Below are 24714 nucleotides of genomic sequence, written 5' to 3'. Positions count from 1 at the left end.
TAATGTTTCACCTGACCCCTGCTGAGCGCACGTGCACATGCGATACCCCACGGGACCGAACCGCTTCCGCCCACGGCTGACGCCTGCAGGACGAACGTGCACTGACACGTAGTCACGCATGAACTTTATTACCACCATCAGTCAGTAACTGGTGAACAGGAAGCTCTGGTTTGACATAAACAGTGACACTTCACACCATTTAAATATATAAAGTCAACAAACATAAACTAGAGTCTCAAATACCAGAACTTTACTTGCTAAAACACAGTCAGAACCACTAGCTTTTATTATTACACTTTACGGGTGAATGAAGTGGTCACTACGTGTATTTATTCAGACGTTTTGAGGTGAATCGTCTACCGTAAGTTCTATTGAAGGTTCTTCAACACCACAGTAATAACAGCATTGTCACCAGGTGGAACCACAGAGTGTTTCAACTGGATTGGACACAGATTTGCACCGGTCCGGTGCTGCGGTGCAGGCGCCCACAGCGACGCGTCCCTCCGGACCCGAGGCCGTCTCCTCACGGAGCCAGGCGCTGGAACCTCCACCCGTCCTCGGCGGCGCGCTCGAACGCCCTCGGCCCGCGGTCCCCGGCCGCCGGCCTGGTGAAGACGATGCGGTCGTGCAGCCGGTTGGTCTGACCCTGCCAGAACTCCATCAGGTACGGCCTGACGACGTAGCCGCCCCTGATGGAGCGCAGCAGCGAGATCAGCATCAATAACATGTGGCGGCACCGCCATAAGAGACAAACGACGACTCCCACCAGTAGTCGGGCATGGGCACCTCTGCGTCCCGGTACTTCTCCTCCAGTTCTGCATTCTTCTGCCTTAGATACTGAGAGGAAGCACACGTGAGCGCTGAGCTCCGGGGTTCCCGCGGCGTCAACGCGCGCCACACTTACGTCTCTGTCGGGGACGGGGGTGCTCTGGCGACTCACGGCGGCGCCGATCTGGCTGCTCCTCGGCCGCGAGTGGAAGTACTCACGGGAGCTGTGCTGCGGGATCCGCTCCACCGTCCCCTCGATGCGAATCTGCAGGCGTCAGAGTGGAGCTCAGCTGCGAATGCGGAGCGACCGCTAACGGGCAGAGCGCTGCGGTACCTGTCTGTTGAGCGGCTCCCAGTAGAACACCAGGCACGCGAACGGGTTGCTCTCCTACGGAGACAGGACGGGTCAAAGGGTCACGGGGTCACGGGGTCACGGCGTCCTGTGGGCTCACAATCGTACTCACCAGCTCCAAACCCTTGCGACTCTCGTAGTTGGTGAAGAAGCGGAACCCCTGGTGGCTGTAACCCTTCAGGAGCACCATGCGAGCGGAGGGTCGTCCGTCTCTGCAGACGCACGTTGGGCTCAGGTTAAACTGTAAAACTGTTTTTCTGCAATGCAATCACACTCGCTCACTTGGAGGCGGTGGAGAGGCACATGGCGTTGGCCTCGCCGACCGCGGGGCACTTCGTGGCCTCGTCAAACCAGCTTCCGAACTGCTTGATGGGATCCAGGGACGTCAGCTGACTCTCCTCGAAACACTGGACAAAGCAGTGGGTTCGATCACAGCACGCAGAGCTAAGCTTTGCGTTTCCGTCGGTCATTAACGACGCGTGCACGGCGCAATTCAAACCAGCGCAGCAGCGGGATTGTTCATTACAGGTGAAGAAACATCTGGGGAGCATTCAAGCACAGCTGGAAGCAGCTGGGACTAACGGGACCTCCTCTCACTGACACTCACCTGCTCGTCTCCTTTATAATCCTTCCTCATGTTGCTCAGGTCCATGTTTCCACTGTCGCGCGTCGACGTCCTGCGGGGCCGCGTTGTGAAGACGCTGCGTTCAGCGGCTGCATGGGACGCACGGCTTCTGCCCCACAAACCCACGGACCTCAGCACGGTCGCACTGAGTGTGCGCCCCATGCCGTCAACCTGACGTCGGCGTAACGTGCCTTACGCAAAAGCAGCGTTACGTCAGACGTATTGCGGCTGCAGCGTTATGATGCGTTCATGAGCAGAAAGGTTGAAAGGTTTCCCGCAATCATCTAGCTTTACATCATAGTTATGTGTTATATTAGGTGTGTGTAAGGCATGTGATCTCCTAGACGGCTTCTGATTTACATAAACACAGGTCTTAGCTATATCATAGAGAGATAAATAGATGACGGTTGATTCAGTGGTAACTTCTCAGAGTTGCCTTCGAACGCAGCATTTGTTTCGTTCGTCACGTCCTGTCGAACATGGCTGCGACCTTGTGTGTAAAACTACTACAGAAACAGGGTAATGTACAGTCATTTCTGCTTTTAAATGTTTTTTGTAGGTGTAGACAGTTCATATTTAGCTCCCAGTTGTTCTAGAAGTAGCCCAACCTAGCAGGAGTGGCTAAACCGGCTAATGGTTGGCGTTGCCCCGGTTAGCCGACGTTAGCATCATGTCATTAGCCACCGAGCATCTCAGCAGACGTTAAGTCTTTATTTGTGCCTTTCAGGATGGCTTCCCCTCGCACAGAGTGTCCGACACGGCTCAAAGGCGGTGACTCGCCACAGGAAACCGATGCACATCCTCAAACAGAAGATAATGGCTGTTACCAAGTACATTCCTCCCCCTCGGGCCGCTCCTCCGGGCGCCTATCCGTCCCCGACCCGGCGAGTCCAGGAGGTAACGTGACGTTCACCCTGAAGCCCGAGTGCGTGGGCTTCGAAACATTACACCCACATGTGTTTGCTCAGCATCACAGTCCTTCTTCATACATAGACACACAAGATCAGGGTTCAGTTCATTCCAAACGTATTGAATGGGATGCACGTAAACCCAACAGTGCCTCCAATAATCACTTCTGTTTTATAGAGTTTAAAATCCACCAGATGTCGCTGTGTTTCATTCCTTTAAACAGAAAAAAAACCCTTTTGTTTTGTCAGGATAATGGTTTGGTAAAACTCATGAAGAGGGATTTGAAGAACCTGTTCCAGGATTGTAAGATGCTCGCTGTGGTCCAGGACAACGCCAGCAACGCTGAAGAAATGGTTATTCTGAAGCACAGACTCTATAAACATGGCATCACTGTCAGGGTCTACCCCAACAGGGTAATGCTGTGTTACTGTCATCATTTGTTTGTCTTTAGTCTTAATTTTATTTGTCCTATTTCACCTGTGATTGTTGAACGTGGTTCTCTGGTTCAATCTTCTGCTCTGTCAGGTGATGCACTCGTTCCTCAGTGACACCGTCTATCGTAACATGGCTCCTCTGTTCATCGGACCCACTGTGATGTTTGTGAGCAAAGAGCCAAAGGTGACGCCAATGCTGACGACTCTCCGGTCAAGCCCACACGTGACCCTCCTGGGTACGTTCATCCTAATGCCCTGATCCTGCAGCACCATAATGAACAGATCCGTTTGCAGACTTTTAAGTACTTCTCAAATGTCCAGCTCACTCATTGTTGCCTCCTACAGGAGCCTGTATAGACAACACGCTGCTTAGTGCCGAGGGTGTGTTGAACTACTCCAAACTGCCTTCAGTGACGGTTGTCCAGGGCGAGCTGGTGAGCGGGCTGACGATGCTGACCTCCAGCACCGCTGCCACGCTGCAGCGCCACCCGGCCCACCTGTCGGCCCTGCTGCAGCAGTACATCACACAGCAGACAGCGGGTCCAGACAGCAGCGCGGAGGAGGCTACGTAGAGCTACGCAGGACACGCTGAGACTGTTTGCCTTGCATATGAGCAGATGCTCATTAAAACGCAGTTGTTTGGTCCCTGAGGTTTGCATTCGCCTGGTGGAGCCCTGTGGCTCATGTGGCTGTGAGTGAAGGCGTGTGCAGGACTGGTTTCAGTGCATCTCGGCAGGACTCATGGACCGACAGTGCTACATGAGCATTGGTGTCACCAAAAAAAGTTCCTTTTATGTTATTTAAGGATATTGTCACAGTTAAAAAATAAATGTCAACTGGGTCTCTTGCTCTGAGTTGGTCAGTGGGGTTTTAATTACAGGGTCATTGTAGTCTTAGATCAAAGTCATCAGCTCACATCCAGTGTACAGTACAGCACTGGATGGAGGTGGTGTCATAAAAACCACCTCAGCCAAAATAAGTGGCCACACATCCTGATAGTTAATCTGCAGATTACAACATGTTAATCTGGGTCAGTTGGTTTGTTATGTGGCTGCTGAGGAAGTCACAAATCTTTTGAACGTATAATCTGATTAATCGGAAATGTAAAAGTGAACATAACTAGAATTTTCGACCATCTGTATAACAAGTAGATCCAGTATAAACCAAAGACCTCTGAGCTTCACGACCTTTAATAAAATCCTGGTAAATAGAAAATAGGGCTACGTTGTGACACACCTTGAATCATAGCTGAATAAAACCCATATAAACATCCACGTGTATTTTGTATTGCGGCCGTTTCTTTCCGTATAACGTGGGTGAGTCCAGCGAGTGGAGGTTGGTTAGATTTACCTCCACCAACCCAACTAGACGCCCAGTAATGCCAGCTAATGCGGATAACGAGCGGGACACGTTGCGCACAGCGCGCGCAGCTCCCTCGGATTTGGAGGAAGCCGCTGTCATCCGGCGGCTGCTGAGATTACGCGGCCACAATCAGTCGCTGTCTGTGGGAAGAACATGCGTCGCCTGTCCGTGCTCTCGCTCGTCGGTGGGAACAGGTTCGGTTCGTCGACACGGTGCTTTTACGGGATTTACCGGAGGACGGCAGCAGATGATGGTCGGTGGTGAACCTGAGGTAAGGCGTCGTTAAACTTTGAAACCAAGAAGGTTTGAGTGAAGTCCGGTGGAAACCAGTGACTCTAAAACCAGTGTGGGCACACTGGGAAGTTCCCAGTAAAACCAGTGTCATGTTTTCACCGATTCAGCTTCAAAAGCCAGTTGAAGACAGATTCAAGTTGAGAGATTTCACACAGTTTGTAAATATGTCACATTGCACTGTCTGTGATTTATTCGCAACCGTTTCGAGCAAAGGAAATGTTTTGACTTAATCTCTGCATCCTAATTCCGCCCTGTGGCCTGAACGGATGGACGCATCCTTCACCTTGTCTGACACTCGGTCCACGTCCACGAGCTCCCCAGTCTGCTCGTTTTCATCAGACGACTGCGATTCTAAACGTACACGTTCGTCTGTATAAGACTGTGTTTGTCCTCGGTGGAGGCAAAGCCCGTTCTTGACTCGCAGACTTGGCTGTGCTCCTTCAGGGAGTGAGCCCTGAACCTGCAAATCCCTTCATCCTGTTTCCACCAGCACTGAGCTCAGCTGCTCTCGTCCTCTGCCGCTCTTACGTAACCGCCGCGCGCCGGCTGCTTCTGCGCACATTTACAGGGATATCACTTTACAGGCCAGAGATTCTGCAGCCTGTCAGACGACTGTCTGCATGAATCAAAAGCACTTTCACCACTTCACCAGCGATGATAGGTTTATTTACTCAATCACTGTGCCTACATTCACATCAATTCCTGCAGCAACAACGTATCTGATAGAAAAAGAAAACGCAAACTCAGACTTAGAGGCTCGTTTGTTCCTTGTCGCTCTGATTTGGGATCGTGTGGCTAAAATTGTCCACTGACAAACCAATTAAGCAGAGGTTGTTAATCCTCCGCGCTGGCAGCACACGTCAATTAAACCGGCTTGTGTCCTCATCCTGTGGCTCGTGTCTCCACACAGGGTTGTTTTTGGTACTTTTTGCATCAGCAGCCGCAAGAATGAGGCGAGAGCTCACAGTCTGTCGCTGTTGTGTCACCGTGTGGTCTCAGGGGCCTTCCAGCCGTTTGCAGAGCGGATCTCCGGACTCGCCGTGACCATGGACTCGTACGGGCCTCCGCTCGACCGCAGCCATTCGCTGGCGAGTGGCCTGGAGAAGAGCTCGCCGACATGGAGGAAGCCCTCCCACTCCCGCAGCAGCAGCACCCTGTCGTCCCGACACTCCAGGCAGGTGGGTCGCACGTCACACGGCGGCTCCAACGCGCCCCAACACAACATCAGGAGTCAGAATGTGTGTGTGTCCGTGCTGCAGATTATCAAGGACTGGGAAGTGGTTGACGACCTGCATGTAGAGATGCACATCGGAGGGGAAATGACCCCCCCGGGCATCTGTGAAGGCTACCTCCTCAAGAGGAGGAAGTGGCCCCTCAAAGGGTGGCACAAGGTGAGGCACCCTCTCCGTCCGCCGCCTCCTTCACGAGCAGATCTGCTTGTTAACGGCCCCCCTTTGATCCTGTTTCAGCGCTACTTCGTGCTGGAGGCCGGGATTCTGCGCTACTCCAAACACCAGCACGACGTAAGTGAGCGGTTGGTTTCACAGCTGTGTGAGAGCGCGCTAACGCCCCCTCGCTGTCGGACCCGCAGGTTTCCAGGGGACGAGTGCAGGGCTCGCTGGACGTGAGCCGCGCCGTCATGTCCATCAACAAGAAGTCCAACCGCATCGACCTGGACGCAGGCGACATCCTGTATCACGTGAAGGTAGGAGGAGTCGGAGCACGTTTTAGCAGTCGATGCGGCTTCAGGTTCAAGAATGGCTCTCCTCCTCCCGTCAAGGCAAAGAGCCACGAGCTCTTCTACATCTGGGTCACCAAGCTCCAAGCCCACCGCCTGTTTAAGAAGAGCGAGGCGGCGCCGGTCCACGCGCCGGCCCACGGCGCCGCGGCCGAGCGGGCCCAGAGGAACGGGGCGGTGACCGCGGTGAGCGGCTCAGAACATCCGAGCAGAACCCGGCTGATCTGGAGCGATCTGACCCGTGCCTCTGTTCCGTCAGCAGAGCTCTGCGGGACTGGGAGGATCCGCCGCCGCCTCCGAGGTGCTGCCCTCGGCCGACGCCGCCGTCAACAGCAAGGTGTCCGCCTGGCTGCGGCAGAGCCACGAGCCCGACGCCTGCGCGCAAGGTAGCGCCACGCGCCGTGTCCACAACCAGAACCAGATCCGGAACCGCCCGCTCACTCTGTCCTGTCTGCTCAGAACTCAACCGCTGCCACTTGGACCTCTCCGAGATAAACCGCCTGATCCAGAGGCTGCAGGCGCTGGAGGCGGGCCAGACCTTCACCAACGGGGAGCTGCAGCGGATCATCAGCACACAGGTAACCATGGCGACGGGCCGGACGCGGGCCGCGCCACTCCCGCGTCGTAACCGCTCCCTGCTTCCGTGCAGAACCTGTCACTGGAGAAGCCCAAGAAGTCGAAGTCGGGGAAGATGTGGGGCCACTCGCGCACTCTGTCCACGGTGGAGGCGCTGGGGATGGTAAGACTGGTTTGTGAGCAAAGACACTGGTGCTACTGGTACATGTTTAACCGACTACTCCTGTTTACACCAAATCATACGCTGGGCTGTGTCTTTAATCCCAAGCCTATTCGTGGGATAACTAAATCGGTGAGACCGCTTCATCATTAAAACCATTCGCGCTCCACAGTTTTGCGCCACATCACACGCGTCAGGGGGGAGAATGAGTGAGTGAACGCCCCCCTCCCCCCTCTGTTCGCCCCACAGCTGTCCTCCAGCCACCTGAGCAGCTCGTCTCACCTCGGGGCCTCGGTCCCCTCCATCCCAGACTACGTCTACTCGCAGCTGTCGCCTCAGACGGCCGCGTCGCCCGAGGGCAGGAAACTCCAGCAGGATATCTGCTCCATGTCGCTGCGAGGTCAGTCGGCGCCGCAGCGCCCCGTGGGTTCAGCTCACGCTTCATTTGGTCCCACTCAGTCCCCTTCTGGCCTTTTCCCTCCAGTACTTGCTTCGCTGAAGTCGGTTCATGAGACTTTGTCCCAGGAGAGGCAGAAGCTGCAGGAGACCTGGGAGCAGAACCACCTCCATCAGCTGAACCCGTTACCTGAGGTAAGGCAGCCTGGGCTCCGGCTGCACCCTGGGCTCCGGCTGCACCCTGGGCTCCGGCTGCACCCTGGGCTCCGGCTGCAGACCGACGCCTCACTCTTCCTTCCTCCCCAGCCGGCAGCTGCCAGGGCTCCGTCCCGCAGAGCTCCCTCCGTGGCGGACTCGGCCGCCGAGTACTTCGACGCCAGCGACGACGTCCTCTGCGGCAGCTCCTCTGAGGCGTCGGACGAGTCGGGCCTGAGCGACGGCAGCACCAGCAACTCTGAGCCCGACGACGGGCACGGTGGGTTCACGACGGCGGGCGCATGCGAGGGCCGCGGCCAAAACTGAGTCACATGATCACGGTTTCCTGTTACGTTACAGCTTCGGCCACGCGGAAGTACCGGGCCAGCATCTCCAGGACCCCGAACAGCGCCGTGCCCAAAAGCACCGGACGCAGAACCGCGCTGCCCGCCCACTGTCCCGACAACAGCCACGTGGGCCTCATGGCCATCCTCTACAACAACATCGGTGAGCCCCTCCCACCGGCACCACACAGTCGGAGCAAGGCAGCGTCTGAGTGTCCTGTCTCCTCAGGGAAAGACCTGGCCCGGGTCTCGATGCCGGCGCCGCTCAATGAGCCCGTCAACCTGCTGCAGAGGCTGTGTGAGGAGCTGGAGTACAGCGAGCTGCTGGACACGGCCAACGCCACGGCCGACCCCTTCCAGCGGATGGTGAGGCAGCGCCGGCCGGAACCGAGCGGCGGCAGAACCGAGCGGCGGCAGAACCGCACTCACGCGTGTCTGTGTTGAACCCTGACAGGTCTACGTCGCCGCCTTCGCCATCTCCGGCTACTCCACCGCTACGTTCAGGAACCGCTACAAGCCCTTCAACCCGGTGCTGGGGGAGACGTACGAGTGCGTCCGGGAGGACCGCGGCTTCCGCCTCATCAGCGAGCAGGTACCGGGTCGCCTCCGCCGATGGGCTCGTTTCCTCAACATCGCCCTCATCCCTGTCTTCCTCTGATTCCAGGTCTGCCACCACCCGCCCATATCGGCCTGCCATGCAGAGTCCGACAGCTTCAGCTTCTGGCAAGGTCAGCACTAGTTAACGACGTAGAACATGCACAGGTTCTGTCTGAGCTCATGCACGGGTGTCGTTTCCCTTTTGGAACAGACCAGCGATGGAAGAATAAGTTCTGGGGGAAGTCGGTGGAGATTCTGCCCACGGGGATGGTGAATGCGACCCTGTCGAGGTAAAGGGCCCGTCCGCGGTTAAAGCCAGCGTTTAACGGACCGCCAGCTGATCCGTTCATGCCGTTCTGCTCAGGTACGGAGACCACTACGAGTGGAACAAAGTGGTGACCTGCATCCACAACGTCTTCAGCCAGCAGCGCTACCTGGAGCACTACGGCGAGGTCACCATCGGGAACCTCAACAGCAACGTCTGCACCTGCAGGATCACCTTCGTCAAGGTGGAGCCCACAGCGGCTGAGTTACTGAGCGTCACTGGGTTCTGGTCTCTGATTAAGCAACACTGGGTTTCTCCAACGCAGTCTCGATACTGGAGCTCGGACTCGAGCAAGAACGAGGTGCAGGGCACCGTGCTGGACCAAAGCGGGAGCGTGATCCACCGCTTCGGGGGTCTGTGGCACGAAGGCATCTTCTGCGACACTCTGCCCACTCCCAAATGCGTCTGGAAGCCCCGTGAGTACGGCGTCCTCGCCCTGAGGCCCATTCTGTCTGATGCACTTTACCTTTTCACTCCGCTGGGTCACGCTTTGATTGCAGCGGTGCTATTTTGGAGGTTAAGGGTTTAAAGGAATCATCAAACCTTAAGACGGCTAATCAGCACAAATCCAAGCGTCACGTTTGTAGCCGCTCACCCTTGTCGCCCGCAGATCCCCAGCCCAAGGATTACCTGCTGTATTACGGCTTCTCCACCTTCGCCATGGAGCTGAACGAGCTCACCCCAGACCTGGAGCCGCTCCTGCCCCCGACCGACAGCCGCCTGCGCCCGGACCAAAGGTGAGGCGCTCGTTGAGCAAGGCAGTCTGTGTGTGGTGTCGTGTCTGAGAGCCGGACGGTCTCGGCTGCAGGATGCTGGAGGAAGGACGGGTGGACGAGGCGGACAGGATGAAGGACGAGATCGAGGAGATTCAGAGGGAGCGGAGGAAGGAGCTGGCCAAGCGGGGCGAGGAGCACGTTCCACGGTTCTTCAAGTGAGTTCCCCTCGGTCAAATCCCCAGATTCACAGCATCAAGCAGCGGATTGACTCCCTGGTGCCTGTGTGTCCTCAGGAAGTCCAAAGACTCCTGTGGACGGGACGTGTGGCTGACCAACGGGACGTACTGGAAGCTCCGGGACGATCCGGGGTTTGCTAACACCGAGAACCTTATTCTGTGGTGACGACGGCAGCAGAACCCTGGAGGGAACGAGTGGATACGGGGGCGGCAGAAATGACCCGCCCGCAGAACCGTGAAGGGTGGAGATGCTGCGTCTCCGCCCCCCCATGACTGGCTCATGGGAACGACTCCACCGAGAGGCGTTTTTTAATTAGATATCTTCTGTTTGAGCGACGGACACCATGTAAACGATGGATCGGCCTCTTTACCTGCTGGAGTCAGTGCGAACACCAGCTGTGTCTGGACAAGAACAAGCAGCAACCGTCGAATGTCAAACGAGGATGTGGAAACCGTTCTTTTACAGCCTCTTAACATGAATATTTACCTCAGACCAAAAGCTGGGCTGAAACAGAGGCGTTATTATTCTTCTGTAGCTGCAGATCATTGGTGGAGTAGTTTTAAGCAAACATTTCCACCTTCCAACCAGCATATATACAGTACTGTAACACCTGAGATGTTAAATGTTTAGGAGCTGGTTGGCGACAAACCCCGGTTGATGGAGGGTTGTGCGGTTCACTGCCCTGTGTATGTGCCTATGATGAGATAAACGAGCCGCCCTGCTAATCAAGGCTTCAGGATCTACTGTAAATGAAGCACAGACAAACTGAGTGGGACCACACTGATACAATGTCAACGTAAATCAATTCAAATTTGGAAACAGGAATATATCTTTAAAAAGTAAAAGTTTAAAATTAAAAAATGTAAGAATCTGATTTTAACAAACCAGGAGTTCATTAAAAACTCAATTTCACTACGTTTCAGTGAGATTCCAGTGTAACAATGATTCTGTGTCAGTGCAACAAATTCAAAGCAATATTTGAATGTTTTTTATTGAATTGTTTTGAACAATTAATTAACAAGTAACAATTAATTTAATTAATTTACCAATATTCAATATGTGTTTAAAAATAAGAAAGTCTATATATATATATATATATGTTAAAGGAGCTGGTGGAAAACATGAATATACTGTACTGTAATTATACAGTACATTAAATTTTCAACATCTCACTTGTGGATCAAATAATTTATTCAACTGCATTTTCCAGTTTCCTGCAATTTGAACAAGAAATAGGACAATCAGCCCCTAAAATATTAAATATCCAAAGAATGCATCCAACCTGGGGACATTATCTTGTAAGCTTTAATTTCATGAATAAAAAAACAATAATACATTACACAGTTAAGCCAGTATTAATAAATAACACTTTTCCCTTTCCAAAATCTTCTGTTTCTGCATTGCAATGTATAAGCTCTTCAAAGGAGGACTGTTCTTCCCTTGACTAAACGGCGCACACACAAAATACCACGCTGCTTCTCCTGCCTCGTGCTTCATATCATACAGTAATAATGCAGTCTCACCGAGGGACGCTCTGAAGGGAAGCGTGGGTTCTAGTGGCTGCAGGAGCGGACACGAACCAGCAGGGGTCGTTCCTGAGGCGTCTGTGACGCAGCTGCACGGCTCGTTAAACACGCACGTGACCTCCTCGCTCGCCCGCGACGCCGTCTTTCGTTTAATTGCACTTGAAACAGGAACCGCCCACTGTTCACCTCACCTGCCGCCCACGAGCCCCGGTGGACGTTTTCATTCCCAACATAAGATTAAGTCCTTTTAATTTTCACATTTAAATCGCATCACCGACGTGTGTTTGTGATTGTCTATATTGGGCTCAGTCCTTTTGCAATAGTTGCGTAAAATCAGCACCGCACTTCCGCAAATAGAAACAAAGCCAAACGTTTCACGCTCGCCTCGTCGTGTGTTTACCGTTAGAGACACGTGAGTAATGAGCGCGTCCGTTCCCAACAGCAGACCTGAGCAGCCCGGGCACCTGTCTGTCGCCGCCGGGCTTGTCTGAGGCCATTAACACACCTGGTGAGGAATGAGGAGCAGATCTCTGATCAGCGCCGACTGCGGCCTCACTCCTCATTCCTGTCACCGGGCCGGAGCCGGGCCTCTGTCAGCCGGTGTCACCGCATGATAGGCCCGACGACTGGGGGGGAAATTCAGCGTGTCTGTCCGTCCGCCGCTTCCTGGTGGCTGTCGTCCGGACGTGACAGGTCGTCCGTTCACGTGCAGGTGAGGGTTCTGTGATGCATGACCCACTTTTAAGTGGGAAAGCGAGCCGCTGATGTGAACACTGCAACGGGTTTGACGCTGCCACGTGTCCTGAAGCCAATACTGTTTTCCAGCTGATGCTTGTATCGATCCTGCGCTTTATTTGTCTATTGACTGAGCTTTTTTCACCTCATCATTAGGGAGCTGACCTTGATTTTGCCTGATGCTGTATGTTACAGCTTTACGTTAGACGAACCAGACGATCGTCCAGGTAAAACGCCTTCCCTGTTGTTTTTGGACAAACTGATATGATCGTCGTTATTTCTCAGAACACCCAGCTGAGGTAAACGCCACGAAAGGAGCTCGTGTAACATCTGCTCTCCTGAAAATGCGTCGCTGGGACAATTACACTGATGCAGACGAACGTAAATTGCCCCTGGAAAAAAAGCAAATAAATAAATAAATAAATAAACGATTTCCAGATGTGAGTAGAACCAGATCGTTTCCATGACAACTGGGAAAACTCCAGTTCGGGGCTGATCACTTTCTTACTTAATTATTTTAGTTATAACCCTGTTAGTTCCATCTACCATTTTAATGATTTTCTGTTATTGTCTATAATAATTTAAAAAGTATCGCGTGTAAACTCTGACCCATCTTCATACTAAAGTGGGTATTTGTCCTGTTGAGATATGCTGCATCGCTGCTGGTTCTGTGGATTTACACACACATTATTACAAACAAGGGGTTCCTCACATCAGCACTCCGCTCCCTTTTATATGAGGCTCCACTCAGACCCGCTGCCTCCTCTCACCTCTAGTGGGCGCTAAATCAATCTGTAATTTCAGTTCACAGTGATGGAGGGAAATGAAGGCGAGCGAGTGCATGTGTGAGAAGGAAGAGACAGAGAAGAGACAAAGGGAGCGTTTGACGCAGAAAGAACAGACAATCCCTGCAGGCGTCTGTCAGCGGGCAGATATGCAGATGTTTGTTTTCAAGTCTCCAGATGTTTCAAAGGCCCAAGTCACAGGTCTGCGTGTTTGTTTGGTGTCTGTGTGACTCAAGGGCAGCGTCCGAGTCACATCCGCTCGTGTTCAACAGTAACTTTGACAGTAACCTTGAAAGTTGCTCCTGTAATAGTTTGACACTGACACGTCGTGGAGGCGTCGGCCGCGCTGTGACCTGGGGCGGAGACCCCCCCTCCCCCCGCGGAGGCGCGAGGCCTTCAGTGGGCGTAGTAGCCGTAATAGTCTGCGTCGCTGTCCTTCTCGCACACGTCGCCGCCGCCGCCGCGTGGGGGCGGGGAGTTCTCCGTGCTGGACGTGTAGGGCGACACACGCCTCCTCTTGCCGTCCCCGACGCTGCCCTCGAACAGGCCCGAGTCTGCGGAGTCCGCCGACTTGACGGAGGGCGGCTCCAGCCAGGGGTCCTCCCCCACCACCCCCACCGTGTCTTTGGTCTTTTCCTGCAGCGGCTCCAGCAGCGAGGGGGGGTGCAGCCGGGGGTTGCCGGGGGACATGGAGGAAGAGGAGGAGGACGAAGAGGATGATATGGGTCTGAACCAGCCCAGACTGGGCCCAGCTTTGTTGGGGTGGCTGAGGTACTGGGGGGTCGGCCTGTTGGTGCTCCAGCCTCCTGAGGGGGCCCCTGATACGGACACGCTGGTGGATGCGAAGGGATGCTCGGGGTAGTAGCCGAGGGCGTGGTGCGTGGACGTCTGCAGGGGGAAGGGCTTGTAGAACCCGTTCCCGGAGAAGTCCCCGTCGTAGGTGGACGTGAACTCGAGGCGATTGGGGGCCACGCTCTGCTGAGGCGGCAGGTACCAGCGGCTGTGGGGGCCGGGGCTGCAGGGCGAGTCTTTGTGCTGCTGGCCCACGGCGATGGGCTCGCGGCTGTAGAAGCGGCTCTGAGGCAGCGGACTCATGTACTGCTCGGGGAGGTAGCTCTGGGGGTAGCAGCTCCCTGGCAGCAGCTGCTGGCTCTCTGTAGGGGAGGGGGTGAGGCGATCAGAGTCGGGAGGAGCGTACAGCCTAGGCACGGGGGAGGAGGAGGGGACGAGAAGAGAGTGTGAGAAGAGGAGGAAAAAAAAAAGGTGTTATTTCCTGCCCAAACCTCAAGCTATCAAACATCTCACAGCCCCTCACACCCTTCAAGTGCAGCAGAAGCAGAGCAGTCATTAAAAAAATAAAAGGTGGCTATTTAAATACCTGCAGTCCAGCAATGAGCAAATGGAAATGCGCACAAACGTACAGTATGTCCCTGAACGCCTCACGGGCAAATCCAGGTTTTATCGGGAGTTACTTACGTGTCGTAGTTGTCACGGAAACCTTTCGCGAAGGGGTTATGGTCTATTTTCAGCTGAGTGATCTGTGGAGGAGCAGGAGGGGGGGTGGTGAGAAGGGGGGAGGCCTCACGCGAAGAATGAATGAATCACATGCAGAGCTCGTCTGTGATGCAGAACCGCCCGCACGGCCGGGTCGGGCTGGGCCTTCAGCGGCCGCACGGCGCCGAGGTCAGCGGGGGCGACCCGCCGCATTAGCCCCTGCATTTTTAACAGCCACATGCATAAATCAGAGCCTCCGTCCGACTCGGACTCCAGACCCGGTCCGGAGGAACCGGCGACTTACGTCTGCGTTCTGGTAGGCGGTGACGGCGATGAACTGGGTCTCTGGGAAGACGAAAGTCTGCGCTTTGGACGAGAGGAAGGGGTCCTCGGAGCCGTCCTCCTTCACCTCCACGATGTGGAGACGAGGCTGGTACTTGTGCAGCGACTGCAGCACGATCATCTAGAGAGAGAGGGGCGGGTTTAGGTTCAGGCCGCGACAGAAACCGTCCGTCACAAAGCCGCGGTACCGGTACCTGCGCCACGTTGTTGGTGCTGCCCTTGTTGTTGGTGAGCTTGAGCTTGCTGAAGGACACCTCCTGCCGCATCCAGTGGGCCCCGGTGTTGGGCGAGTCCGGGTGCATGTACATCCGGTTCCCTGCGGGCCCAAACACAGACGCGCACTCAGCTGCTGCTCCACTGAGCCCAGATCAGGCAAACGGAGCTGTTCAAATCTCAGCAAAGTAATTTTTCACAGCGTCACCACATTGACCCGCTAACCTTTTACTGACACCACACAAGTGCACTATTAAATCTAATTGAGAGGCAACGTTTCACCACAGTTTCCACAACTACAGTCGCCGTTCCACGACACCTGTCACATGTGTGACAACACCTTGCACCGTCTTTCATTTATACGCCGTAATTGTGGTTTGTCTATCGTCGATCACTCAAAATGTCGTCTTGGTTCTCTTGAATTCACTTTGCTTTTTTTTTCCCTGAGGTGTGACAAAATCAAAGAGAAACCATGAAAGCATGATGTGTCACAGAATTCAGGGAGAAGCATGAAATGATGTTGGCTCCTCTTGTTTCTCAGTGTTTGGACGTCTCCCTGTTCACCTGACTCTCGCCTCAGCCTCCTGTTTCATAATCGCCTCAGTAGAAACAGCTACTGACTCCACCCCTCACCATGTTCTGCTGCATTCGGATCCTCGGCCCCTGAGCTAGAGAGGCTTTGAAGCCACCTCCTCCTTACACGCAAAAGGTAGGATGTCACATATTATAGCTTTAATTGTCATGATGTTAAGAGTAAATGTCGTACAGCTGCAGGTTTAGGGTTGAAAAAATCCCTATAAATAGCACAAACTGGGCAGTTACCAGTAGAAAAGAAAACATCTGGAACCTCATCAATTAAGAAAACCACTTAATCAGTTAATGGCTAAATTAAACCACAGAACTGACTATTTCCATATCGACTGCTCTCTTCCTACACGAAGCTTTTGACTTCAACCAAAATGTCCGCAGAAATCTCTCCAGCGACTTGTTTATCGTGACGCGTCTCGGTTTCCCTACTGTATCTACTGCCTGTAGATCTGCATCAATATCGCTGCGCGAACCACTTCCTCCAGACGCGCTCGCTCTGCGCCGAAGGCCCTGCTCAGGGACTGACCACGAACTGAGCTCAGCGCCCACTGACATGCAGCTCGTCTGGCGCTTCGTCTCTGGGAGAGAGAGAGAGAGAGGGGGACGCTGCTGCTTCTGTGGTGGTTTATGGCCACGGTGGTGAGAGTCTGAGCATGAAGTCAACTCCAGCTTTTTTCTTTATAGTCATATTCATTTGACTTTTGATTGGGAGCGTTTTAAATCTTCCCTTTGCATAGTTATGATAGTAAATGAAACGTACCTGGCATGTTTCCCTCTGCTTTGCCGCACTGGACCCACTTCCCGCCCTGGTACCTCCAGTGGTGCTGATCGGCCAGAACCACGTCCACGTACACGTTGTAGTGAGCAGACGGGTCCAGAACGCTCATGTTGAAGCTCAGAAAAGGGAACATTCTCCTGCACAACCAGAGAAATGAGTCACTCCCTGAAGTCGCTCCATAGAGAGACTCATAATGAGCAAATGACATGACCTTTGACCCTGAAGATGATCCTACACTGTAGTAAATAGTGTGACCTAAGGCCGTCTACACTAGAAAGTCAGGGTTAGTTCTAGGGAGCAAAGCAGCATCATCTGCAGACATTTGACTCTGGACCTGACGAGTTCGTCACAGTCTGAATCATTTCGCTCCGCTTGTGCGTTTTGCCCTTGTTTGTTAACACGTGTCACTGTGACGAAGATCCGGCCTCCGCTGTTCTAGTTGTAACAAATCCACAGGAACCCACGGCACGTTCGGCGCCATCGTGCTCGGTGTGAGTTACTGAGACGCCTTTACTGCTGCAGCTTGGGAGGAACGGGCGGACGCGGAGCGGGGGTTGGGCGGAGGTGAATATTTGATGGAGCTGTTAATAAAAGATGCCCGAGGAGCAGCTCCCGGCCGCTGCAGCGCTACATGTTGAACTTATTTTGGTCGCCGAGGTCTTCGGTGAGACGGGGTAAGCAGGAGGTCAGAGGGGTCCCTGGGTGCTGCAGAGGGAAAGACAGGAGCCCCTGAACGCAGCACAGCGAAGCACTGCCTCCATTAGACGACTCACTTTACCTCACAGGACATGAAAATGGCCCCCAACAACTACAGCAGCTAGTTAAAACTGTGTTAGATCATGTATTGTGGATTGTTTTGTTATTTGGGGGCTAAGCTGCTTCTGCGCTTTATGCTAAGCTAACATGCTACGTGCCAGGAAACAGACATTTCACAGGATTCTTTTTTGAATGGCTCTAATGTGTGGGTTTGAGCAGCCAATACATAAACCACTGCAGGCTGGGGAGGCATTTGTGCACATATTTGATTCTACGCTCTGTGTGTGTGACATCACCAGCCTGCACTTAAATAAATCAGCACCGAGTGTTTGACCTTTGACCCAGCTGCGTTACACCGGCTAACCGCACCTGAAGCTACGGCGCATTTCGAATGAGGGACGGACGAGTCGCCCTCGGTGAAAGGGAGATTTCAGTTTTCAGGCCAGCGGCTTGTTCGTCTCTGAGGGAGGCGTTTCACTGCAAACGTTGTTTTTGTGTAAATGAATAGAAGGCGCTGCACAGAGGAGCACGGCCTGCTCTACACAGGGCACGGCTTAAATTAGTCATTGTAAGAGTGCGTACAAGACTGTACCAAAAAAGAAAACTTCCTTTTCAGAAACACCCTCTGCTTTTTTTTCGAAATCATTTTGATGTGGGTGGAAAACGCAGATAAGATCTGATGTCTATTTAGTGGCTCCTGTAAATACACTAACGTGTTCTTCTACAGGTCATGAACAATGGCTGAACTTGTTGCGATAAAACAACAGCGTCTGGATGTGAACTCATCCTATTTAAATTCAGCACATCCTCCCTGAGGAGCTTTGGTCGTTCGAAGGCGGTAAAAGCAAGCGAGGCGTGTGAGCAGACGATGAGTTGGAGGCTACGGCTAGCAGGCTAGGAGGCTAGCAGGCTAGGAGGCTAGCAGGCTAGCTGCAGGGCCCGCCCATGTAACAGCTTCATCTGTGACCCAGTGTCTCCTGTAAATAAGAACCGTGTTGAACTCAAAACATTCAGACGACTGTTTAAAATGCTCACTACAATAAAAGATTGTGGATTCGTTGAAGGCTAAAACGGTCTAAAACCTCCAGCTCTGGTGGGGACGCGATGCGGCCCCTCCAGACTCGTACAGTGCAGCTCGTACGGGTCGGTTTCACATGTACTTGCTCCACTTGTGGCCGGGGCTTCGGCCGTAAGACAAAACCCTGGCTGGGCGCTCCCACCCGGGCCCTTCTGGCTGCGCGGCGCCGGCCACTTTAACAATCAATCATGTTTCTCGGTGAAACACAATCGTGGCAGCAGCTATTTAGCGGCCGACGGGGAACAGGTGATGGCTCTCTGGTTTAATACAAGTGAAAACAGAAACTGTGCTGTTCGGCGGGGCATCGACCCACCTACGCTCTGCGATTTAGCAATTTAGAAAGCGGATGAGCAGTTACGGTTCTTTCTTTTCTTTGCTTCACTGATATTGTCAATTCACTTGCACTAGAGCCTTTTATAGGAAATCAGAACTCGACAACGGGGGAAACCATAGAAAACACAACACAGAGGGTATTTGCATGTGGGGGTGGCTCAGGCTTTATGTACAGAGTTCAGCTGAAAACACAGGCGCTGGCGTGTGGGTATTTTCAGTGTGGTGGTGGCACGACGCTGCTTCCTGGCTCCAGTCTGACACATGTAAGATCTTTAGTCTTCACCACACGTCTCTGTAGTAGCAGAATGAGCCTCTGCTCCAGCCAGCGAGCCGTGCATGGGCCGGAGCGCCGGCCGAGCGGCTCCGTGGGCCCGGTTCTGGGCCGAGCGCTGCCGTGGCATTTCAGGGAGTCAAAATAAACAGTGTGGATGTTGTGGAGAGACGAAGGGGAGGGAGGTGGGCTGGAGCAGACGGAGGCGCGGGAGGGGAAACCGCCACTGTGTGTGTGTGTGTGTGTGTGTGTGTGTGTGGGGGGGGGGGGGAGGAAAGAGCAGAGGAGGGTTTGTCCTGGGGTCGGCGGCGGAAGAGGAGCGAGATCCACCAGGAGACGAGCTTCTGCGTGAGCGCCTCGGCTGATTCGTGCCGACAGGAGCTCAGCTCCGGTCTGTGTCACCGCGCGAGCGCCGTGACGAAAACATGCCAGTCCGCAGCTGCTGCGGGACACGGGGCGGCGCCGGCCACACGGGCCGGGCCGGGCCGGTTCCACCGGAGACGCTCACGTTTGACCATGTGACGCCACATGCAGCGTCAGGCTGTAAAGTGATACACGTTGGGCTGCTCTGGCGGGTATTTCCAGCAGCAGGAAGGCGTTTATGGTAATGAAGGAGGAAAATGCCACCACCTATTAGTTCAGGACCATAATTGAGCTGCACTTCACAGACTGGAAGGAAACGCAGCTATTGGTTCTTCGTGTTCGTTTTTGTTATATTTAACGACTTAATATCACAAGATAAAAGCAGCACGTTCTTGCGTCCACAACCTCAGAGCTGCATTTGGCCTCAGTTATTAGAAAAGATTCTTGTACATTAAGAGGAAGCTCTTGTTTAGCCAGCTGAAAATATCACTACTAGATGTTTCTGCAAAGAGAAAAAAAGCTGCTAATGCTCTCACATTAACAGCTGAACAGGAAGTGACAAGTCATTCTGTCAAAACCTTGAAATAGTCCCACTTCTGCTTTCAGAAACAACGAGCCCAGAGCGCTGGTGATTAACGCTCCTCAGCATTCCTGAAAACGGGTCAAATACGACGCGTATGTGACGCGTTCGACCGGCGCTGATGGTTCAACTCGAATGTTCTGCTCTGTGTTGAAGCGTCGGTGGCCCCGCACCACAAAAGACGCCCACTCTAATTTCCTTGGTGATGTGATAAATGACATGCCTACTTTGGAAAGAGACGTGTTAGTCAAAGATTGTTCAACCTGCTTCTGAACTGAGCAGCTGAAGTTGGCAGAAAACGGGGCGAGTCGAGGCTGAATCTCGCAGACGCCGTGCGCGTTTGAGAGGGTTTGGACTCGCTGGAGCGGAACCGGCAGATGAGCGCGATCCCTCCAAGTGTGAACTTCACCTTTGCATTATTTCCCTGAAAGGTGCTTGTGTGAACTGAGTCAGGCAGGCAGTCAGTCCCATCTCCTTCCTAGAACACAACGGGTCAAGCAGAACCTCTCGTCATGACTCGCCAGGTAAAATTAGGCTGAAGTGCTTCAAAATTTAATTTAAACAAATTAATACCTGGTTATTTCCAGACAAAGTGCTTCTTGGAAACAAGTGTAGGGAGACGTGTGTCCTCCTGACTCATATCTGAACCCCCCCAGGTGTAGGATTAAACTCGCTGATCAAACCAGCAAAGGGGAAAAGCTTCACTTTCTCTTTCCAGTTTGACTCACTCTAATGGTTTTGCTGCATGAAAAATTCCACCATTTTCCTATTTGCACAGTATCCGCACTCGACGTCCGGGACGTCGGCGCCGCACCTCCATGAGCTTAGACTGGACGCGCGGCCCGAACGGGCGGTCCGAGCGCGGCTCGCTTTCAAAGCCCAGGTGTGGTGCACGAGCGCAACTTCTGAGAGCCGCGTCGGGCGCAGCTGAAGAAAGCAGGAGAAGTCTCTACTTCCTGCACTTCAAAGACGCTGGGCTTCGGCGCGGCCTTCTGAGGGCTCGGCCGCGTTTGACCCTTCTCTCCACTTCTCTCCCCGGTTCCTTTCACCCGTTCTCCTGCAGACGCCTGGGTTTTGATTAACTTTGCACACCTCCAGGCTTCTCCCGCGAAACACCGCAAAATTATTGTGGAAGCCTGAACCCAAGATGAAAATTTAAGAAGGATTTCACCTCTGATATTGGGAAAAAAAAACTTTCTTTTTTTTCTTCTTCTTTTCTAAACTTCTCCAAAAATTTCTTGCTGGAGTTTTTTTTTTCCAAAAAAATGTGTCTTGTTTGGCGTCTGCTTCAGGTTTGATGTTGGATACTTGCTCTTCTGCATGTGAATGAGGGAAACTAAGATAAAAGGGAGAACTTGCATTGTAGGATTTGAAATTTTTCATAATATGGTTTGTGGTTTTTGCACAACATGAGAATTAGCTTTTGTTGCCTGTGGAAGGATGACACCTCCGCGCCTCCCTCACCGATCCTGTTGTTATTGCGGGCAGCGTTTATCCTTTGCGCGCAGTCAAGTCTACCAAGTGTGTTCACGTGTGATCTCTGCTCTGCTTTGAAGGTAACTTTGCATTGGGTGAAGCCTTATACTCGCAGAGCAGCTGCTGAACAGTGGGTTTTGTCACATAGGACACACAAACTGCATGAAGAGCTGATTTGCAAAAGGTCTCTGACACTTTCACTGAAGCCGTCTCTCAACATCATCACACGTACACAAAATGTCAACTCAACACACTTTGTGCTTCGTTTTCACTTCAGTCCTCGGTTTAACTGATCTCTCTTGAGGCAACAAGGTGAAACCGGACATAGAAACATTTCTTTGTTCATTTTTACCTAAACGCAGAGCGAGTCATCCCAACAAACTACTTCAAAACCTACTTCAAAAGAGGCTCCTCTGGCTTCTTAAAATGTAGATTAACCACTGCACTTTAACCACAGTGAGCTCTGACTACAGCTGTGAAGCAGACAGTTAAAAACACATGCAGGTCAAAGGGGAATAGGTTGTAAGTGCTGCTTCTAATTCTTCAAATATAAATTTAATTAATTATTCATAGTTTTAAAATATTGCATAAAAACACTACTTTTGCAGCGTTAAAGCTACAACTGTGAGATTCTGTGGGGTAATATTTTAACCAAGACTTAAATAAGGTTCTTGTTGAATGGATCAGTATCAAGTGACAGCGCACTTGTTTTCTGTGCCATGAGAAACCGACGGCCTGAAACCTTCTGTCAAACACAAGTGTCGCATATTAGTGGATTAATCCTGATCGACGTGACTGGCTGCTGATGCTCGGTGACCCGTGGCCGGAGCCCGCAGCGCAGCGCAGCGCGGCGCAGCGGCGCAAACCAGCGCACAACCCGCTCCGTCTGAGCGACGCTTTTACGCAGCGTCGCTGCCGCGCTGCGCTTTAATTATAATTATTTAGTCAACATTCAGTTTATCATCTTATCAACCGAGGTCTTCTCGGTCCGAGCTGAAACACGATTTGTTGAGCGCGTTTAAACTTAACGAGAGAAAATAAACAAAAAGTAATTTCACTTGAACGTCCAGTGAACTTCCAGAGGAAAACGTGACTTTATTCCACTGCGATCGATTAATTGATCGCATGTTGTGTTAAAGTCCTGCTATTTTCAACCGAACGGACTCCTGAGACGTTAGAGGTCAACTAAGTTGTTTTCCAGCAACTCAGCCTGCGATTGATATCGACTCCACCATAATTTCTCTGGCTCCTAAACAACTTTAGCCCAAAGCTAAATTTTGCTGCACTGAAATGTTTAGAATAACTTGATTTTAATTAATGGTAAATACAATAAAATTAATTAGGCTAATTAACTGTTCCACATTCTGCTGAGACATGTCACAGTTTATTATGCTCTCTGTGCCAAACTTGTGGTTGAGAAATTATTCTCATCAGACTCTCACCTAAAAATCCAAAAGTGCCAACACCCTCGTCACCTGACCGGTGATGCCTGTGTAAACCCGATCTCCATCACTGTGTATGAAGTGGGAATTAATTTATTCTGTGTTGAGATTAAATAAACACGCTGCCGTGATTATCAGGGGGTCGATCTGCCGCTGAGCAAATCAGAAAGAACACAAAACCAAAGGGAGACGAGCGCGTAATTTCTGTTCATTTTTGCACCAAAGTCTGGGTTTACGCAGAGAAACTGCGTGGGCTGCGTTTTTATTATTGTGAAAGGTGACACGCGTTGGGGTGCGTTATGACTTACCGCCCCTGTTTGGTGATGATCATCTCGGTTTGGAACTTGTGGAACTTGGCCCACAGCGGGTAGTTATTGAGCAGAGCCTGCGTCTTGCCGCACACCTGTAGCCCAGGTAGAGGGTAGAGCGACGGCCGCTGGTAGCCGTGCTGGAAGCTCCCAGGGAAACCGTCCGGGGACGGGGAGTAGACGTCTTTACCGCCGCTGTGAAACCCGTCTCCCGCCGTCGAAATGTAGCCCTGGGGGGCTCCGCTCCTCGGCGGCGACCGCACGCCGCCGTACGGGCAGTTGCCGAGGGTCTGCGCGTAAAAGCGGCCGGGCTGCGCGCCGAACCCCCCCACCGTCTGGTCCGAGTGGTACTGCAGAGCCAGGGCGTCCTGCGCGCTCTGGACCGAGTCCGGGTAGTAGAACCTCGTGTCCTGGATCCCCATTTTCAGCTCCGCTAGATCCTTGCCCCCGCGGTGGAGGTGGCTGCTGAGGTCGGTGCTCTTTCCGAAAGTTTGCGTTTCGGTGCCATTCAACATGCTGAGGTAAAGGTCGCCACCTATGCCGCCCATTTGCAGCCCCGTTCTCGCTCTGTGCGTAATGTCATAAGTATCCGCTGCTGCGTCCAGCTGAATGAGAGCGGTACAATTAAAAATAATCAGCAGCGACGCAGGCTGGACCGTTGCGCTCAGTCAAAGCGCTCGCACGCGCTACAAACTTCAAACGTCGGCGTTTCGGCGGCTCACGGGTTAAATTAAAAAAATAAAAAACACATCCCTTCACGGACTTCTCAGTCTGCGAACTTCTGAGCCCGAGCAGGTGATTGTCTTGTTCTTACTTTGACAAGTGGAGCCGCTGCCGGTGACTCCAACACATGCTGACTTTTCTAACCTATGATATATACATTTTGCAAGTGGTCATATTTGGAGGAGTGTCTGGCGCGGAGGCAGGACGTGATAGGCTCCAGATATGAAAGACACGTCCCCTCATCACAGAGAAGAGAACAACAATCACACACACGTTGCCTTTTACACAGGGACGTAAATTAGCATGTTTATTGTGAATATGCTAAAAATACATTTAGAGGACTTTAAGTCTAATCACAGACAGCAACTGCTTTAATTAATTCAGAATTACAGCTAAATGTCCCAGACTCTATGTCAGAGACATGTGTGCGTATTTTAATAAGACATAATTTGCGCATGAGTAATTGATACTAATATGATTTATCACATTAAGACGCTTTGAACCGAATATTCCGTTGAGCTAATGCAGAGACCTGCGAGATGGAGTGAAACTCAAGGACCGAACTGATTTCACACTTACAACTGTTGGTGAACACGTCTAATAATTGAAACCCAGCTTTTAATGTTGACGAGACGCTGATATTTCACCCCGTGTTTAACACATTTAATTCATTTCCTAATTTATCAGTAAATCGAATTTTTGCGCTTTGAGTTGTAAATATTCCGATTAGACTTTTCTTCAGAAGGAGAATTTTGAAATAATTTCTGTGTATTTTGATAATTAATTTAATTGGCTTCGCTTTGTTTTTGCGTGTATTTACGTAGCGTCCCTCAACGTAAAGCTGACGCCTTAAACAAACTTCATTTATTTATTCTAAAAAGAATAAAGTATGACT

The 24714-nt window shown here is 52.2% G+C and overlaps 4 protein-coding genes across 9 annotated transcripts; 2 read left to right on the top strand and 2 right to left on the bottom strand.

Moving 5' to 3' along the window:
- Positions 1 to 112: 112 nt before the first annotated feature.
- pnpo (pyridoxamine 5'-phosphate oxidase) lies at positions 113 to 2054 on the bottom strand. The gene is made up of 7 exons (XM_029134161.3): positions 1728 to 2054; positions 1403 to 1527; positions 1233 to 1332; positions 1103 to 1156; positions 905 to 1033; positions 767 to 837; positions 113 to 689 (listed from the first exon to the last, which is right to left on the bottom strand). The coding sequence occupies exons 1-7, from the start codon at positions 1905 to 1907 to the stop codon at positions 524 to 526; spliced, it is 825 nt and encodes a 274-aa protein (XP_028989994.1). The 5' UTR covers positions 1908 to 2054; the 3' UTR covers positions 113 to 523.
- Positions 2055 to 2069: 15 nt separating this feature from the next.
- On the top strand, positions 2070 to 3935 carry mrpl10 (mitochondrial ribosomal protein L10). Its single transcript, XM_029134162.3, has 5 exons — positions 2070 to 2264; positions 2473 to 2642; positions 2903 to 3067; positions 3180 to 3324; positions 3434 to 3935. Exons 1-5 carry the CDS (start codon positions 2225 to 2227, stop codon positions 3658 to 3660), a joined length of 747 nt encoding a protein of 248 aa, XP_028989995.1. The 5' UTR covers positions 2070 to 2224; the 3' UTR covers positions 3661 to 3935.
- Positions 3936 to 4505: 570 nt separating this feature from the next.
- Positions 4506 to 11413, top strand: osbpl7 (oxysterol binding protein-like 7). Of its 6 annotated transcripts, XM_029134158.3 has the most exons (23): positions 4506 to 4721; positions 5744 to 5922; positions 6004 to 6135; positions 6214 to 6267; positions 6336 to 6449; positions 6525 to 6668; positions 6745 to 6868; positions 6942 to 7060; positions 7132 to 7221; positions 7327 to 7350; positions 7468 to 7618; positions 7703 to 7809; positions 7921 to 8089; positions 8170 to 8316; positions 8383 to 8519; positions 8608 to 8745; positions 8818 to 8881; positions 8962 to 9040; positions 9115 to 9259; positions 9341 to 9491; positions 9686 to 9812; positions 9884 to 10006; positions 10085 to 11413. In XM_029134158.3, the coding sequence occupies exons 2-23, from the start codon at positions 5791 to 5793 to the stop codon at positions 10191 to 10193; spliced, it is 2580 nt and encodes an 859-aa protein (XP_028989991.1). In that variant the 5' UTR covers positions 4506 to 4721; positions 5744 to 5790; the 3' UTR covers positions 10194 to 11413. The 6 variants fall into 6 exon arrangements, with proteins under 6 accessions (XP_028989991.1, XP_028989992.1, XP_028989987.1 ...); XM_029134159.3 differs by lacking the exon at positions 7327 to 7350; XM_029134154.3 differs by having other exon boundaries at positions 7703 to 8089.
- Positions 11312 to 23975, bottom strand: tbx21 (T-box transcription factor 21). The gene is made up of 6 exons (XM_029134160.3): positions 23097 to 23975; positions 16472 to 16626; positions 15105 to 15226; positions 14873 to 15031; positions 14551 to 14612; positions 11312 to 14275 (listed from the first exon to the last, which is right to left on the bottom strand). Exons 1-6 carry the CDS (start codon positions 23642 to 23644, stop codon positions 13471 to 13473), a joined length of 1851 nt encoding a protein of 616 aa, XP_028989993.1. The 5' UTR covers positions 23645 to 23975; the 3' UTR covers positions 11312 to 13470.
- Between the last annotated feature and the right edge of the window lie 739 nt (positions 23976 to 24714).

The sequence above is a fragment of the Betta splendens genome, chromosome 19 (genome assembly GCF_900634795.4).
Source record: "Betta splendens chromosome 19, fBetSpl5.4, whole genome shotgun sequence".
NCBI classification, from domain to species: Eukaryota; Metazoa; Chordata; class Actinopteri; order Anabantiformes; family Osphronemidae; genus Betta; species Betta splendens.
Note: the sequence above shows the minus strand (reverse complement) of the source record. Positions and strands in the feature narration are given on the sequence as shown.

Excerpts from the sequence above, each read along its gene's own strand:
- tbx21 (XM_029134160.3), bottom strand. The coding sequence starts at position 23,644 with ATGGGCGGCATAGGTGGCGACCTTTACCTCAGCATGTTGAATGGCACC. Across the intron at positions 15,227-16,471 it reads AGCAGAGGGAAACATGCCAG|GGAACCGGATGTACATGCAC; the intron begins GTACGTTTCATT and ends TTGGGCCCGCAG. Across the intron at positions 14,613-14,872 it reads CCGCCTACCAGAACGCAGAC|ATCACTCAGCTGAAAATAGA; the intron begins GTAAGTCGCCGG and ends GCTCCTCCACAG.
- pnpo (XM_029134161.3), bottom strand. The coding sequence starts at position 1,907 with ATGGGGCGCACACTCAGTGCGACCGTGCTGAGGTCCGTGGGTTTGTGG. Across the intron at positions 1,034-1,102 it reads GGGAGCCGCTCAACAGACAG|ATTCGCATCGAGGGGACGGT; the intron begins GTACCGCAGCGC and ends TGACGCCTGCAG. Across the intron at positions 838-904 it reads CCCCCGTCCCCGACAGAGAC|TATCTAAGGCAGAAGAATGC; the intron begins GTAAGTGTGGCG and ends GCTTCCTCTCAG.
- mrpl10 (XM_029134162.3), top strand. The coding sequence starts at position 2,225 with ATGGCTGCGACCTTGTGTGTAAAACTACTACAGAAACAGG. Across the intron at positions 2,265-2,472 it reads AAAACTACTACAGAAACAGG|GATGGCTTCCCCTCGCACAG; the intron begins GTAATGTACAGT and ends TGTGCCTTTCAG. Across the intron at positions 2,643-2,902 it reads CGACCCGGCGAGTCCAGGAG|GATAATGGTTTGGTAAAACT; the intron begins GTAACGTGACGT and ends TTGTTTTGTCAG.
- osbpl7 (XM_029134153.3), top strand. The coding sequence starts at position 5,791 with ATGGACTCGTACGGGCCTCCGCTCGACCGCAGCCATTCGCTGGCGAGT. Across the intron at positions 8,090-8,169 it reads TGAGCCCGACGACGGGCACG|CTTCGGCCACGCGGAAGTAC; the intron begins GTGGGTTCACGA and ends GTTACGTTACAG. Across the intron at positions 9,492-9,685 it reads CAAATGCGTCTGGAAGCCCC|ATCCCCAGCCCAAGGATTAC; the intron begins GTGAGTACGGCG and ends TGTCGCCCGCAG.